This window comes from Leopardus geoffroyi, chromosome A3 (genome assembly GCF_018350155.1).
Source record: "Leopardus geoffroyi isolate Oge1 chromosome A3, O.geoffroyi_Oge1_pat1.0, whole genome shotgun sequence".
Taxonomy (NCBI): domain Eukaryota; kingdom Metazoa; phylum Chordata; class Mammalia; order Carnivora; family Felidae; genus Leopardus; species Leopardus geoffroyi.
The window spans coordinates 132,706,894-132,722,608 of NC_059336.1; the positions used below are offsets into that span (position 1 = coordinate 132,706,894).

The 15,715-nt window shown below is 49.3% G+C and overlaps 1 protein-coding gene across 1 annotated transcript in view; it reads left to right on the forward strand.

Moving 5' to 3' along the window:
• Positions 1 to 15,578, forward strand: part of NOL10 (nucleolar protein 10) — a 92,877-nt gene extending 77,299 nt beyond the window's left edge. The window contains exons 18-21 of the mRNA XM_045447743.1: positions 848 to 1,021; positions 1,275 to 1,522; positions 10,919 to 11,021; positions 14,617 to 15,578. Coding sequence (XP_045303699.1) covers positions 848 to 1,021; positions 1,275 to 1,522; positions 10,919 to 11,021; positions 14,617 to 14,736 — 645 coding nt within the window. The 3' untranslated portion in view covers positions 14,737 to 15,578. The remainder of the gene's footprint in view (positions 1 to 847; positions 1,022 to 1,274; positions 1,523 to 10,918; positions 11,022 to 14,616) is intronic.
• The last annotated feature ends 137 nt before the right edge of the window (positions 15,579 to 15,715 follow it).

Below are 15,715 nucleotides of genomic sequence, written 5' to 3' on the forward strand. Positions count from 1 at the left end.
CCGCCATGAATGGGTTAGCCTATTCAGCCCACGTTCGGGCTGTTTACTTTACAGACTGTATTCAGTAGGTTGATTTATCTGGTTTCCAAACCTATAGCAGATAAAAAACTATTAGGAGAGCACTGAGTGTAGAGGATTGTCTTCTGTTTGCGTGAACAGATACGTTTATAATACGTTCTAGAAAAGTTTCTGTTCAGAACCCTGAGCTATTCATATGAGTCTCAATAGCAGTTTTATTGTGTCAGGTTTACTCTGCGTCCGTTGTGAACAATTCAGTGGCCTATGGAAAAAATGAGGAGGCCATCCTCTAAGAGGTGGAAGCTTCCCTTACGTTTCCAAATCACTCAGAGTCAGGAAGCTTCGACCAGCAGCTCCCACCATGTTAATTCTTCTTAGTATTATTAGTATTATTCCCTTCACAGTTTTCAATGAAGTTGGAAGAGTCACTAATTTTATTTCAGTATAGTAGCTCTGCCTAAAAAGCTGTGTTTCGAAACATGTATTTCCTTGAAGAGTGTTGTTCATGAAAAAATGTTAATTGAGGAAAATTCTGTTCAATATATTAAGCCTAAAGTTAAGCCAAAGAGGTTTATTCTTAGCTCATTATGTTGAATGGCCAAGTAATACATACCGTCTGAAATGGATTAATAGAATTTGTTTGTGAGTAGGAGAGAAAACCCAAGGGCAGTTAGAAAGTTCTGGAAACGAGTTCTAAAGAAGTTCCCTAATAATTAAAGTAATGCCTCATGCAGCTTGTTAACTTATAATTGACAAATATCTTTAGGCCATCTTTCTGGTCAGATTTTATTCATACTAACTTTACATTCCTGCATTCTTTTTCTCATAGAGCCTTCCTAGTATTCTCACTGATGATCGATTTAAAGTTATGTTTGAGAACCCTGACTTCCAGGTGGACGAAGAGAGTGAAGAATTTAGGCTTTTGAATCCACTTGTCTCAAAAATGAGTGAAAAAAGGAAGAGGAAACTAAGACTCTTGGAGCAACAAGAACTTCACGAAAAAGTAACGTACTCCTTGTCCTTGTGTTTACTCGTGTTTCGTTAATAGAGTTTTCTGTGCGAGTTAGAAGAGCCTTTCAGACCCTTGTGATGTAATTGGCTTGACCTTCAGCTTAGAAGTCGATCTTTGACGAAAGGCCTTTTCTCCAATGCGCGCGATGTCACGTATCGCAGTGGGCGACTGCCGGTCACCAGAAAATAACAGGTCGGGGTTTGGCGGGGGGAAAGGAGCTGCCGCTTACTATTTTTATTTTCAGGAAGAGGAGGAAGAACCGGAAGGAAAACCAAGTGATGCAGAAAGTTCTGAGAGTTCGGATGATGAAAAAGACTGGGTCGAAGAGGTCAGGAAGCAGCGCAGACTTCTGCACCAGGAGGAAAAGGTGAAGCGGCAGGAGCAGCTCAGGGAGGACCGGCAGACGGTCCTCAAGCCCCAGTTTTACGAGATCAAAGCAGGCGAGGAATTCAGGAGCTTCAAAGATTCTGCCACAAAGCAGAAGCTGATGAAGTGAGTAACGCTGCTCTCGTGCCTCCCCAAGTCGAGTTGGCCATGTGGCCGGGGCCTTGCTTTTCCTCTCCGCCGTGTCGCCCCAAGGGTGGATTTGCATCTTTGGAGTTAATGTCAGGGAAGCGCCATAAGCTTGAGGGGAAATAACACTGTCTTTATTGAGATGACTTTTAACAGCGTTTTGGGGTGGTGTTTACATACAGTAAGACCCAGGGTCTAGCCCTCTGGGTAGTGGCCAGTATAGTGAGAACACTTGTCCACCATGAAAGTCACATTGCTTTTGTTGTTCTTGTTTTTTCCCCGTTTCCCCGGCCTGCAAATATCCATTTTATTCTCTGCCCCGCAGTTCAGTAGTCTTCTGTACAGTGGTAATCAACAGGTAACACATTCTTTCCCTCTTAAAAAACAGTTATTTTTTTAATTAGAAGTGCAGTTATATTTATCCCTCTCTCAGCTTACCTGATTACTGAAAAAGTCACTTGGACAATTTGGCAGAAATTTTAAGCCTCTTGTGAGAGAGCTGAGAGACGAGCAAAAGTGGTATTCTAGAATAGTCAAATACATAGAGACAGAGAGTAGCATGGTGGTTACCAGGGGCCGGGGCGAGGGGGAATGGGGAGAAATCACTTTATGAGTCGGGAGTGGTGAGGAAGTTCTGGAAATGGATAGTGGTGATGGCTGCACGGCAACATGAATATAGTTTACCACAATAAAAAAGTGAACATGGGGAAAAAAAAAAGGTATTATTTGGACAGTTTCTGTTGTAGGACATGACAACAAAATTCTGTTGTATGTATTATAGGACAGTTTCTGTTGTGTCTAAGTAAGGAACAAGCTAGGTCCTCAGTTCTAGATTGTATACGAGCTGTAAGTTGTGTAAGTCTCTGCTCTGAGGATTCTTGGGCTGAGTATTAATGTGTAAGATGAGAGTGTGATAGATGGTCGTGATAGGTGATCTCGAAAGAAGACCCCAAAGGTGTGGGGAGTCCGCCGGGGGCCGGTGGGGGGAGCCACATGGCGAGGTGTGAGGCCCGGCGTAGCACCCCTTCCGTACCTGTACTTCTCCAGCTCCTGGCTTCCCGTTTGGAAACTGTGGTTTTTCAGAGGCAGGAAGTAGGGAAAGGGTGGAGAGGACATCGTTGGACAGGCCGGATTGTTTCTGGAACGGAGATCTGGCTAGTCCTGTTTATCTCACCAACTTCTAGCGAGCATCTGAGACACCGGATGTTAAGGGACTCCTGTAACGTAGAATCCAGGAGCATCTCAAAATTCCGCTTCCGACAAACAAAAGATCTGTTGGTGAACAAAGAATCTAGTAATAGGGTTGATATCATTTGAAGATATCTTTACTGGCCTCACTTTTTTTTTTTGTTTTTTTTGGTAACAACTTCCTTGAGATACAATTTACATAACATCCAGTTGACCTACTTAAAGCGTGCAGCTCACCCGTGTCTAGTATAATTACTGAGCTGTGCAGCTATCCTCACAATTCATTTGAGAACGTTTTCATCTCCCAGATGAGACCCCCACCCCCCAGTGGCAGTCGCCGCCACCTGCCCGCAGCCCACCCCGTCCCCGGGCGACCGCTGTCTGCTTTCTGCTCTGCCATTTCCGATAACGGGGACCACGCGAGACGTGGCATTTTGTCTGGCTTCTTTTACTTAGCGCAACGTCTCCAGTGTTATCCGTGTTGTAGTGTCTGCAGGTACCTCCTTCGTTTTCTCGCCAAATAATATTCCGGCGTGTGCCTAGACCGGCCCGCGTAGCCATTCACCCGTTCACCCGGTGGCGGACGTTTGGGTCGCTCTGCCTTTCGGTTGCTGGGAATGATGCCGTCGCGAACATCTGCGTACCAGGTTTGACACGGACGTGTTTTCATTTCTCCTGGCTGTATTCCTCGGGGTCACGTGGTAACGCAATGCTTAACCTTCCGAGAAGCTGCCACACGGTTTCTCAAGGAAGCCGCTGCATTTCACGTCCCTGCCGGCAGCGCGTGCAGCCTGGCCCTGCGTCCCTGTTATTCTCAGGCATCTAACCTGGGGTCCGCCTCAGCAGCGGGAGGAAGGCTAGCCGTTCGTAGTGTTCCGATTCCGGGGAGGGAGTTTCTTTGCTAGACTATCTGCTGCTTTGGTCTTGCTTTGTTTACTCTATTGCTGGCTTCTGAGTACTAGACCCAAGCAAGCACTTGATGAACCTTGGTGGAAGGGGACCTTCTGTGCCTTGGCCACGTGTTGGGCATCTCGGGGAGTTACCCTCGCCAGGGCTGCTGAGAAAGAATCATTTACTCCAGCCCACCGGCCAGGGAGACCTGGGAGCGGCGGTCTCTAGCGTAAGCCTGGCAACGTGGTGATTTGGGGCCGGAGGCATGAGTAAACCTTCTTGACATTTTTGCTCTGCCTGTGGGTTGTAGCAGGACATTAATGTGAGAAACAAACGAGATGGAGTATTTAGTGGATAAGTAATAGCCAGGTTAATACACTGCAAGTAAACATTTCTTTCTTTTTCTCTTTCTTTTTTTTTTTTTTGTTGAGTAGAGAACTACGTAAGTGACAGGACTCCATGAGCTTAAAAGGGGAGTCCCGTAGCCGAAAGTAATAACCCTTTGGTTTGAACAGCCTGCAGTTGGCTGGGCGTTTTGGCACAAACTGCTTATTGAGTTCTAGTCTTGACTGGATCATTTTGGCAGATCCCGAACTTGCAATATTTTAATATTATTTAATGAAGCATTGAACCATTGTCCTTGAGAACACCAAAGCGAACGCCTTCCGTTTATTCTCTCAGTTACCACAAGGCAATCCATAAAACACAGCATCAAAACTGAGTATGTTGTGTTTTCAGTGTTCACTCGGACCCGCCCGGCTTTAAAACTGCTTCTGTGAAGGGAAAAGTGAACGACGAGTCCTAACTCGGTACTTGAGTGAGTCCCTCTCTTCGCTTGGCGTAGTGACACGGCGTCAGATAGATACATATGTCTGTCGGCACACATTTATGTGCCTTGTGGTGTGCTGTGCGTTGTGTTTATTCATCCATCCATCAGCCTCTCTCCTCGCCCATTCTTCAGGCGGATGTTCGTTGAGTGCCTGCCTAGTGTGAGCAAAGTGCAGTCCAGAGCCGGGGGATGGAAACACAAGGCACAGCTCGCGTCCTGGAGCCTTCACATTCTAGCTGGTCCTCCGTGAGCCGTGAAGAGGCGTGCGTAAAGCACGGAAGACCGAAAGGGATCGAACTTCTGGAGACTTAGGAAGTCTTAATAAGAGGTCATAGCGAAACTGCTCTTCTGAAGGGCAAAAAGATGAGCCCCTAAAGCAGGGTGGGAAGGATGCTGGTCCAGGAGGAGTGGCGTGCCGGCCCAAGAATGCTGTGTGGAAACGGAGAGAAGCGTGATTAGTGCGGGAGGGTGACCGGGGGGGAGCAGCAGACAGGCCCCCCGCCCCCCCCCCCCCCCCCCCGGCCCAAGCACTGGAGCCCGGGAACGTCGTGACGCTAAGATTAACACCATCAAATCTGTTTCCAGCCCCTCCACCCCATGGTGTGCATGCTTCTATGCAGTAAAAGCAGTTCGTGTCTGTTGTAGAAAATAAAGGGGCGCCTGGGTGGCTCAGTCGGTTGAGCGTCCGACTTTGGCTCAGGTCACGATCTTGCGGTCCGTGAGTTCGAGCCCCGCGTCAGGCTCTGGGCTAATGGCCCAGAGCCTGGAGCCTGCTTCTGATTCTGTGTCTCCCTCTCTCTCTGCCCCTCCCCCGTTCATGCTCTGTCTCTCTCTGTCTCAAAAATAAAATTAAAAAATGTTAAAAAAAAAAATTTTTTTTTAAAGAAAATAAAATACAAACTCCCTCTTTCTCAGAAACTATTAATGAAATATCTCAGTTTTAGGGAGAAAAGGCAGAGAGTAAGTGGGCCCCCAAGATCAGCTAACAGACTATACAGTATGCCAGTCACAAGTGATGAAGCCTGAACTGGGGGCAGCGAGAACCGGGCCGACTTCGAGCCACGTCACTCACAGACTGTCTAAGAATGAGACAGGAAAATGGGCCTATGCCACGGTGTTGTTCCGTTACTAATTTAATGGCAAAGGAGAAAGGAGTAGTCGCGTGATGTTGAACCGTCTGGCAGTGTTACCACTGAGATACAGAATACGGAATGAAAACCGGGTTTCAGGCTGAAAGTACTGAGCTGGGTATCCGCACGTCAAGTGTGCGGTGCCCAGGTGTCCTTTGGGTAATGTTCAGTAGACAGAGGAAAATGGGGGCGGGGGGGGGGGGGGCGAGACACAGGGCTGAGATCCCAGCTTTTCCCGTGTGATCGAGACCGCGGTCGCGGTATGAGGAAGACCAATGTGTAGAGTGCGGCGAGGGTGACGAATGGAGCCCCTTGGGAGCAACAGAGGTTTTCTCTTGAGTCCACGATAAAAACCATCCGCCTCTCTTTAGAAAAATGCAACTGGAAGCAAAATGCTGCGTGTAAATTTAGAGATGGCACCGCACACACCAATAGCCGAGGGCGAAGAATTCCGATTCGGAGGACAGGCTAAGGGGAAGGTAGGTAGTAAAAATTACCGAGTAGTTTTCAGAAATGGAGGAGGAAAACCGGAGAGAGCCGAGCGGGGAGGGTGTGGTGCGAGTGTCAGATGGGGCAGGAGGCCCGCGAGCCAGAGGTTTAAAAGGCCCTTAGGAAGATGTCTTGCTGGGACTCGTTTCTGAGGCATCAGCCCAGATGTCTGATTGCGATTGATTGATGAATGGATGGAGATAATAAATATTTTGAACAGTGCATATGGATGATTCTTCCAAGAAGTTTGGCAGAAAAAGGAAGGAGTCAAAGCCAATAACTCGATGGGAAAGGTTTTTTAGGCTCGAGGGACAGAATGTGTTAGTAGGTGACTGGCAAGCACACAGTGACCCGAGAGACATAAGTAAATTGACAGAGCTGAATTCAGTGAGCAGTCAGAAGGAAGCGGCCAGGGCACGGCTTAAGGAGACAGCCTCAGAAAGGACAGGGGGTCCCTCCTCAAAGACCCGAGGGGAGGCTGGCGGGATGGGTGGCAACAGTCAGGTTTGTAGCTAGAAAGTGGGGGCGTTCGTGCTGCTGGCCCCGGGCCGGGGTCTGGGCGCACCACACTTTGGTGATCAGGGCGGTAGGGTCTCGGGGAGGCTCTGGAGGCGGGGTGCTGGGAGGCGCTGGAAGGGGGTACGGGGAGCTTGCAGGGGGGAGCTCCTAGAGCACAGCTTCCTCACCCCCTCCCCTCGGGGGAATACATATTCCCTGCCAGGCGGCCCTTCAGTAGGAAAGTGTTCTTTGAAGCACCGGGCCTGTGGTCTGCCTTGGAAATTCAAAGGTTTCAAAGACATTTCCTGCCTTGGAGGAATTCACCTTGTTCACCAGGTGCTTTTAGTAGCTCTTGGGAAGCCGCTTATCACACCTACGACTTTATCCACTTTGTGGACGGACCCTCCAGCTCATTTCCCTCACTGGTCGTGGATGAGAGCGGAAGGCACGCGCTCTTCTTTTAATACAAGCATTTTTTAAATCTGATTTTGAAAGTGATTTCATTCCAAAGTTGCATTTGGTAAAAGAATCTTACTCAAGTTGATAGGCACTCAGGTGATACATAAGCACATTGTCATTGTAATACTTAAAAAGAGTGTAGAATAAAAGGCGAATCTCCCTTTGACCCCACACTCCCTCCCGGAGGTGACTGCTGTCACTCACGCGTGGTCAGTGTTAGCTTTTTCCTGGACGGGAATGGGCCCTGCTGTAATCATATGGCGGTTGAACTTCTCACTTCATGCAGCAGGAAGTCTTGAAAATGTTTCTTTGTAAGTACGTGGAGGCCTACCTAGAGCTGCGTCAGTCTTTCATAAGGTGGATGGGCCATCACATGGGTCACATTCCCGGATTCAGGATGGTTAGGTTGTTCCTTGCTTTCCTCTTCCCTTTTTCATGGTGATAAATATATACACACGTGCGGGAATTCCTTCAGAGGCTGTATGACCTAGTCATGGAACTTGCTGGATCAAAAGGGGTATGCGATAGATACGGCCATATTGCCCTCAAGAAAGGCCTTGAGCTCTTTGCTTCTTACCAGAGTGCCTATTGCCACGCCCTTGCGACAACAGTGGACGTTAGGAATCTTTTTAAAGTTGAACAAAGCTGATAGATGAGGTATCCAGACACCCTGGTTACTTCAGTTCACATCTGCGAAGATAGGGGCCTCGAAGGAGCACCTGCAGACAGAGAGCATCAGACCGTTTTCAACAACCCATACGGTCTCTGTAAGTATCTGTCAGAGTCATTTGTTCTAAACAGAGTATGTAACATCTGCCATTTATCTGTAGATTCCATTTCTCCACTGCCGCCTTATTCCCTTTGGTGTAGACTGTGGAGGAATGAGTCCTTTGTTTTGAGTTAACTCCTCTCAGTGCTGTACTAACTAGCACAACGTACCTCCACACAAAGTGATTTTTAAAAACTCAGTTGAGGTGCATTAGTTCTGGGGCACACAATAAATATCTGATCTGATGTTTCCCCTTGTACTTTGTGCCCCCCCTTATTTTTTTAAAGATCGCCTTGCTGAGAATTCTGGCTCTTCCCCTCATCGCCCTGTCTGTCCTGTGCTGAGTAATCTCTTTCTTTCAACCTTTAAAAGCCCACATCTATCTTCCTCACCAGTCCCCACACATTGGTGGGGGGGAAGGGGGCCGTTCAGCTTGTGACAGTGAACTTTTTTTCCCTGCAATTCTTAACCTTACTTATTGGTGACACACGGTGTGGCCCTGTGCATTTTGTTCTTCTGTTACAGTAGATGGTTTTCAGGTGTCTGTCTGCTTCTTGAATCGTCTCTGACTGAATTCATTCTCAAGGCGCTGGCTTAGGGATGGCTGGTTAGAGCCACGTACCGTAAACTGACTTTCAAAGGGAGGGCAGGGGCGCTTGCTTTAATGTAGAAATCTGCACGCTCAGTGCCTGTGTCTGATCTTGTGCCACGGCTCATTCTAAAACTCCGCTTGTCTTTCCAAGCAGCCCAGACAGAACAAGTTTTTACAAGTGCACATTGAAAGTACATTGAGAGGAAACCAGAATTTATAGACCCTATCATGGAGGAAATAAGGTCATTCTTAAAAGAGTAGTAATTGCCCACAATTTACTTGAAAAGTCACTTTCTGCCCAAATTAGTGTTTTCCGTGTGCCACCCTGTCTCCAAGGCTCCGGAGCTATTCAGAAGCCACGAAAGGAAAGAACAGAAAACGGCACGAACAGGCCGAGGAATGTGCTTAGGCCGACATCACTCCCATCCACGCTGGAGTCCGTGTATGCTTCACGTCGGGATTCTTGTTAAAAAAAAAAAAGTAAACTAGATCTTACCTCCGTTCCGTTTGTCGTGTGGAAGTTTGTCATTTAGGAGACCCAGTGGACACATTTCCTACACAAAACTTGACAAATCGGGTTTGGTGTGGCACACTCCTGGAAACCAGAAATTCTCAAACCGGAATCCTGGCTTTTAGACTTGAGTCCTTGTGTGGCCTGGGGCGACCAGTTAGCTTCTCACCTCCCTTCTCGCCATCTATAAAGGATACATACTTGTGTCTCAGGGATGTTGAAAGGATTAATTAGTTCGTCTGTAAAGCGCTTTGAAGATGAAAAGTACTTTAAAAGTGCTTCTTAATAACATTATTGCTTAGAAAAGAGTGCCACTTTTATGCTAACCACTTCACGTCTCAAATTATGTAAAGAAGACCTGTTTCGTACATCACTACCAGTCGTAAATTGGAGATAAATCTCTCGTGGTGTGCACATCAAACGTTTCCTTCAGAATTTCAAAGGAGCATCACTTTATCTTACGGGGCGTTTCGGAGCAGTGTTCTGCCCAGTAATTAGTGATGAAGATCGTATTTCAGGAAAAAGAAAACCCTGCACCCAGTTCAGCTGTCTTCCAATTCAGTCAGGTCGTTCAGTATTAACTTGAAAGGGAAGTGCGGTTACTCTTTTCGAGGAGGGAATAGAAGAGAGAACCACGTTCTTTCCTTCTTTCTTCCTCTGCTCCCCGCACCCGTTTCCATCACAGGCACCTGAGGGTGTTGCTGCTTTGCCCTTTCTCCAGGCATTAGAGCTAATATTAAAACGGGAAGTTTTTGTCTTTAAGCCTAACGCAGTTTTTTCCCCCTCCGAACCAAGTTAACAAAAAGGGCCGGTGTTGTGATTTTCTAATAAAACGTTACAGCAACATGCAATGAAGTGTTACATGTGCAAAATACAAATGGAACGTCTTGATCGTAAAGCCGGGGCACAACGATGTTAATTATGCAGATGACAGAGAATTACGGGGCACAGCAAACCGTAACGGGGACAGGAAGTACAGAAAGAGACTCTAGAAAAGTTTGGAATATGTGATCGAGAAATGAAACAAAATTTACATTTGGGGTAAAGTGCTTCGGGAAGAGTAATTCAAGTAAGAAACTGGAAGGAAAAGTCACCTGGAGAAATAGCAGTGAGTGAGTAGACGGAATCGGATAGAATTTGCCCTCGTCTGTAGTCAGACCGGTTCGCAGTTCGGGTTGTTCATGCGATAGGTGGTGAGTGTAGTCCAGGGAGCTAAGAGTGAGCGAAGGAAAAATCAGAATTCGCGTGGCCCTTCTCCAAGCCTTGATCTGGAAGACTTGATCTGTGTGTTCGCTCCCTCGACGAGGTGAGTGAAACACTCTCCTACCTTGTGCTTGCTTTAAATACGAAATGCTTTGGACGCATACGTGCCGCTGACCATTACAGAAAATTACAGGCTTCAGAAATAGTGCTCCTTGGATCTTGGCTTCAGAAATGTGATTTAGTAAGATAAGCGGCGATCATTGAAAATCTATTTGGGGGGCGCCTGGGTGGCTCAGTCGGTTGAGCGTCCGACTTCGGCTCAGGTCACGATCTCACGGTCCGTGAGTTCAAGCCCCGCGTCGGGCTCTGGGCTGATGGCTCAGAGCCTGGAGCCTACTTCCGATTCTGTGTCTCCCTCTCTCTCTGCCCCTCCCCCGTTCATGCTCTGTCTCTCTCTGTCTCAAAAATAAATAAATGTTGAAAAAAAAAAAAATTCAAAAATAAATAAACGTTAAAAAAAAAAAAATTAAAAAAAAAAAAAAAAAGAAAAGAAAATCTATTTGGAACCACCACTTAAAATACTAAGTTAGTGGCTGTTTGGGCAGCTGTTGTTTTTACCGGCGTATCTACTGGGTGTGAGCAAAGGCTGAGCGCCGCTAATTCTTCCAGAGGTTGTGTTAAATGAATGCCATTTTCTGCCTTTACCACAAGGGTAAAGGATTATCTCCATGTGAGCAGTGCTCATTAAAACTGGTTTCAAATGCTAAATCAAAACGTAATGCTAATTAACGTATCATTCTCTTAAATTTCCCACAGTAAAACGCTTGAAGATCGTTTGAAACTTGAGGCAAAAAATGGCACGTTGAGTATATCAGACACCACAGTTGGCAGCAAACAGTTGACGTTCACCTTAAAGAGGGTAAGTTTTTAATGTTACGTTTTTTCATTCAAGAAAGGAAACTAGGCTTCCAGTAGAGCTGTGTGTGTGTGTGTGTGTGTGTGTGTGTGTGTGTGTGTGTGTCTGACCTCAGAACTGCCCTCCCAGGCTTTTCCCCTCCGAGGAACCATGTTCCCGCTCTAGCACTTCTTCCGCAGCCACAGCCCCTCCTGGGTTCCTGGGTTCAGGGCAGGCACACAGCTTGGCCGAGGCAGAGGCAGGCGGGTCCCAGGGTCCCCGGGGGGACAGGGCGGCAGGTGTGGTGTCTGGGTCACTGGGCTCATTCTGGTCTCTGGTCCCTGGTCTCCCTGTAAAGGGAAAGTCCTGACTGTCTGGGGCTTACAGAGTTTGTGCGAAAATGAAAATAGGATGGCTCTGAAATTATGACTATGATTGTTATTACTATTTTTTTTTTTTTTTTTTTTTTTTTTTTTGGCTAAAAACAAAAGCACTAAGAAATACCTAAAATGGCCCCATGGTTGAGTCAAGCAGAGGCTGTGAAACACTTTTGGGGGATGCATCAGTTAATATTTGATTTATGCCAGTTGTATCATTTGAGTAACCAAATTTTAACTTCTTAAATCTCATTTTTACTTAGGAATAATTAGGGATCTGTGTAGTTTTTAATAGAAATCTCTTTCTCTACTAGGTGTCTGATATATTTAGGTAAAATCTCAAGTTTTTCCAAGATTTATATATATACTTCAAAAAAAAATTTTTTTTAACGTTTATTCATTTTTGAGAGACAGCATGAGCGGGGAAGGGGCAGAGGGAGGGAGACACAGAATCCGAAGCAGGCTCCGGGCTCCAAGCTGTCAGCACAGAACCCGATGCGGGGCTCGAACCCACAAACCATTGAGATCATGACCTGAGCCCAAGTCGAACGCTCAACCGACTGAGCCACCCAGGCGCCCCATTTTTTTTTTTTAAAGTAAACTCTGCCCACAATGTGGGGCTCGACCTCACGACCCCACGATCAAGAGTCACGTGCTCTACCAACTGAGCCAGCCCGGCGCCCCTCATGTATACTTCTAATATGTGAATAGAATGGAAGGGGAAAGTTCATGCTTTCATATTATTTAAAATTGTATAGTGGTTGGGGCGCCTGGGTGGCGCAGTCGGTTAAGCGTCCGACTTCAGCCAGGTCACGATCTCGCGGTCCGTGAGTTCGAGCCCCGCGTCGGGCTCTGGGCTGATGGCTCAGAGCCTGGAGCCTGTTTCCGATTCTGTGTCTCCCTCTCTCTCTGCCCCTCCCCCGTTCATGCTCTGTCTCTCTCTGTCCCAAAAATAAATAAACGTTGGAAAAAAAAAAATAAAATTGTATAGTGGCAAAAGTAGGATTAGGTCCCAAATCCAGTTTTCGAATTTCCTGTACCGTAGTTCCTCCCTCATCAGATCCTTGGCGAGGCTGCTCCATGTGGTCTCGCCTGCGCCTGTGTCCCCCCTTTCGTTGGGCCGGCCTGCTGGTGACTGTGGGAGAGCAGCCGGGGCAGGACCGAGATGGAGAAGGAAAGGAAAACGTGGAGATGAGCTACTTGGCCCATAGATCATAAGGGACCGGTCACGTGGTGTGGACGTCTTCCAGGACGGCCTTTCAGAGAGAGGCTGGTGCGGGTCCCTTTCTGGATGGGGCTCCGTCTGCGGGACAGTCGTGGCTGCTTACAGACTCCTCAGGAGGCTCCTGCCTTGGTGGGGAAGGCCTGGCAGGGCCCCGCGCAGTGTGCAGCTGGCGAGGGAGGTGCTCCCGGAAGGTTGCTCTTCCACCAGACCCGTAGGGAAACGCCTGGGACGGACGTCCGTGTTGAAGCTGCAGAAACGCTCCAGCGCACCGTTTACCTTTACGTGGTTCATCATGTCCCGAAATTGTTTGGATGAGAGACACTTTCGGGGATACTTTTTAACATGAAGAAACAAAATATTTGATGCCCAGTGTTGACTTGTTGACTGACTCTACAAGGGTCCTGATCCTGTTACCTGGTGTGCCGGTAGGCGGGTTCCCTCGGGTTTTCTGAGCTTACCGTTAACAAGTGCGTCTCAGATGTCCGCTCTGGGGTGTGTGCCCGGGATACACAGAACAAGACAGATGTGGTCCTCGCCTCTCCGGTTCTCAGTCTGTCGAAAGAAGCACGCCCCCAGTTCCATCATGATGGTGGTGGCGGGGACCCCGGCGGAAGACAGAAGTGCGGTGAGAGCGTCCGCCGGGGCCTGACCTACACACGGGGGCCGGGGAGGGCGAGCGATGTGCAGGGTGAGAGCCCCGAGGGGCCAGGCGGGGCTCCAGGCTCAGGGTACCACCGAGGCAGAGTTCTTGCCTGAGGAGGGAGGCAGTCGGGCACGCTCAAGGGTGCGGACGAGGGCCCGCGTGTGTAAAACGGGATCCCGGGAGGAGGATCCAGCCGGAAGCACAGGGGGCCTGGTCCTGCGGGGCCTTGTGAGTGGGCCGTGGGTTTCTCCTCGGACCTAAGTGGAATCGTGGAAAGCCGTTGACAGGTTTTAGCAGAAAACTGACCGTCTGTATTTCTCGAAACTGAGTGTGGCTGTTTTCCGAGGAGTAGTGGGCCGAAGGGGCCCGGAGCAGAGGCACGGTGGGCGCGGAGGAGCTCGGGACACACGGGACAGGAACGTGCGGCAGGATTGATTTGGAATGGGCTCTGAGGAAACAGTGGTAATCAGAAAGAGAACTCAGGGACTCATTCGGAGCCCCCGTCTCGGAGCTTCCTAGAGCAGGGGCCTCGATGCTTCGGGTCGTCTCTGCTTCCCCACCACTCGCTCACCTCTCAGGTCTGGTCGGGAAGTACTGAGTCGTACCAGCTGGGGGTGAGGACAGAGACTTCCCCTGAGGAGCAGAACACAGAGGAGTATTTTCGGGGCGGAGAGCAACACGGGCCACCGTCAGGCAAGCCTCGTAGGTGTCTGTAAGGCGGCGCTTTTCAACTCGGAAAGATTAGGTCCCGGCAGTGCTTTCTTAGTTTCCCTTTTGTGCAGTCCCACCAGCTGAGAATCTTTTCTGAGCTTTGCATTCGAGAGTTGGTACCGTCGGGCCCGTCAGATGTGATTTGGAAACCACACGGCTCTTCCCTCCACTGCGGATTCTGCGTCGAGGAAGCGCCGCTGAAAGCAGTGGGCCTCCCCGGGGGCCGGGGCGCCTTCGGCGCGGTCGGCCTGCTCGCCCCGCCAGGAGCTCGCAGGCCACTTGTCCGCCCAGCCTTTGTAGGTGGTTAACGGTACCAAATCTCTGGCTGCCGAGGGGAGTTTGACTCTTCGGAAACAGCCGGAAAATCTTTGGAACCAGTTCTGGCGGATGATACTTAATCGTGGGTGGGTTGAAATACACCGTTAGTACCTGTAAGTATTGTTTTGGGTTTGGGGCCACGTCAATACGTGTTTTTGGCTTCTGAATAGGGCAGCATTGTGGGGGCAGAGTCCAGGGGCCAGACCATGTGCCCCGGAGTCCCAGGGGCAGTCTTTCCAGAGCCCCGCAGCGGGGCTGTGGCTGTTGGTGGTCTGCCGGTCCCCTTTCTGTAAAGGGGGTATTGGGGTTTTCCTTCCGTCTCTCTCACTTCTCTTCCTCCTTCAGTCTGAACAGCAGAAGAAGCAGCAAGAGGCTGAGAAACTGCACCGACAGGAAAGGAAGACACTGCGTCGCTCAGCCGGTCACCTGAAGTCAAGACACAGACGGGGACGGCTGTTTCACTGAATCTGGGAATGACCCTACGTGTGGTGCGGAAGGAGCGCCCGGACCGCTCGCCCTCGGAGTGCGTGGTTCCCGTGACCCCTTGGCGCCTCTGCAGGGTGAATGGCGGCCTGTCCCCGCGCTTCCGCTTCCGCGTCAGACTCCGCAGCCGCCCCCGCCCCCGCCAGTCAGTGCGTCGCCCCCAGGCTGCCCTCTGTAAGTCGTCGTTGCCGCAGTCGGTCCTCCCCGGGTTTTAATCAGGGGGAGCAGGTGGTGGTTCTTCCACGTTGTGAAACGTGTGCCGCGAGATGGGAAGTCACTGTGGGCTGAAACTGCAGGCTCTTCGTGGCCCCGGGACTTTCCTCCCTGCAGCACCTCCTGCCACTCACTGGCAACCCGCCCCGTCCCACCCGGTGCCCGGGTGCCGGCCTGCTTCGCGGTCAGACGTTCGGACGCTTGTGGCTTGTACGTGTGTTAGTCTGGGACTTTTAAAAAGACGTTCGTGTACCAAGAGACTATAGTTTAGAGGTAATAACAACCTAAAACAGGAAACGGAAGCTACTGGTTATTCTTTTAACTTTTCACAAGAGTACAGATTTTTTTGTTTGTTTCTTAAGTGCAATTTGAGATACGCTGGCTAGAGAAAACATTTGTAAAAATAAATACTTTCATTTTAGCGGCTTCTTTGAGACAGATCCCGTTCTTTGAATTAACTTGAAAATTAAATTTGGTTTCCCTGGTTTTCCAGGTATTCGTGGGATTTTGGAAGCGTGTTTCTTTATGCACAGCTGGAACGGGGGCTCTTTGGCCCGCAAATGACAGAACCTTTCTGAAAATGCTGTAAGCACAAAGGGAAGGTAGAACGTGCTGAGGGCAGCAGGCTGCGGAGTGTGTAGCTGGCCTCGGGGCCCCGGACTTAGCCCACTCTCCCCGCCTTCCTTTTCTTCCTCCTGTTGCCGCACGTTCCTTATCCCTCCGGGTCTCCCCGGCTCACGTTCCCGGC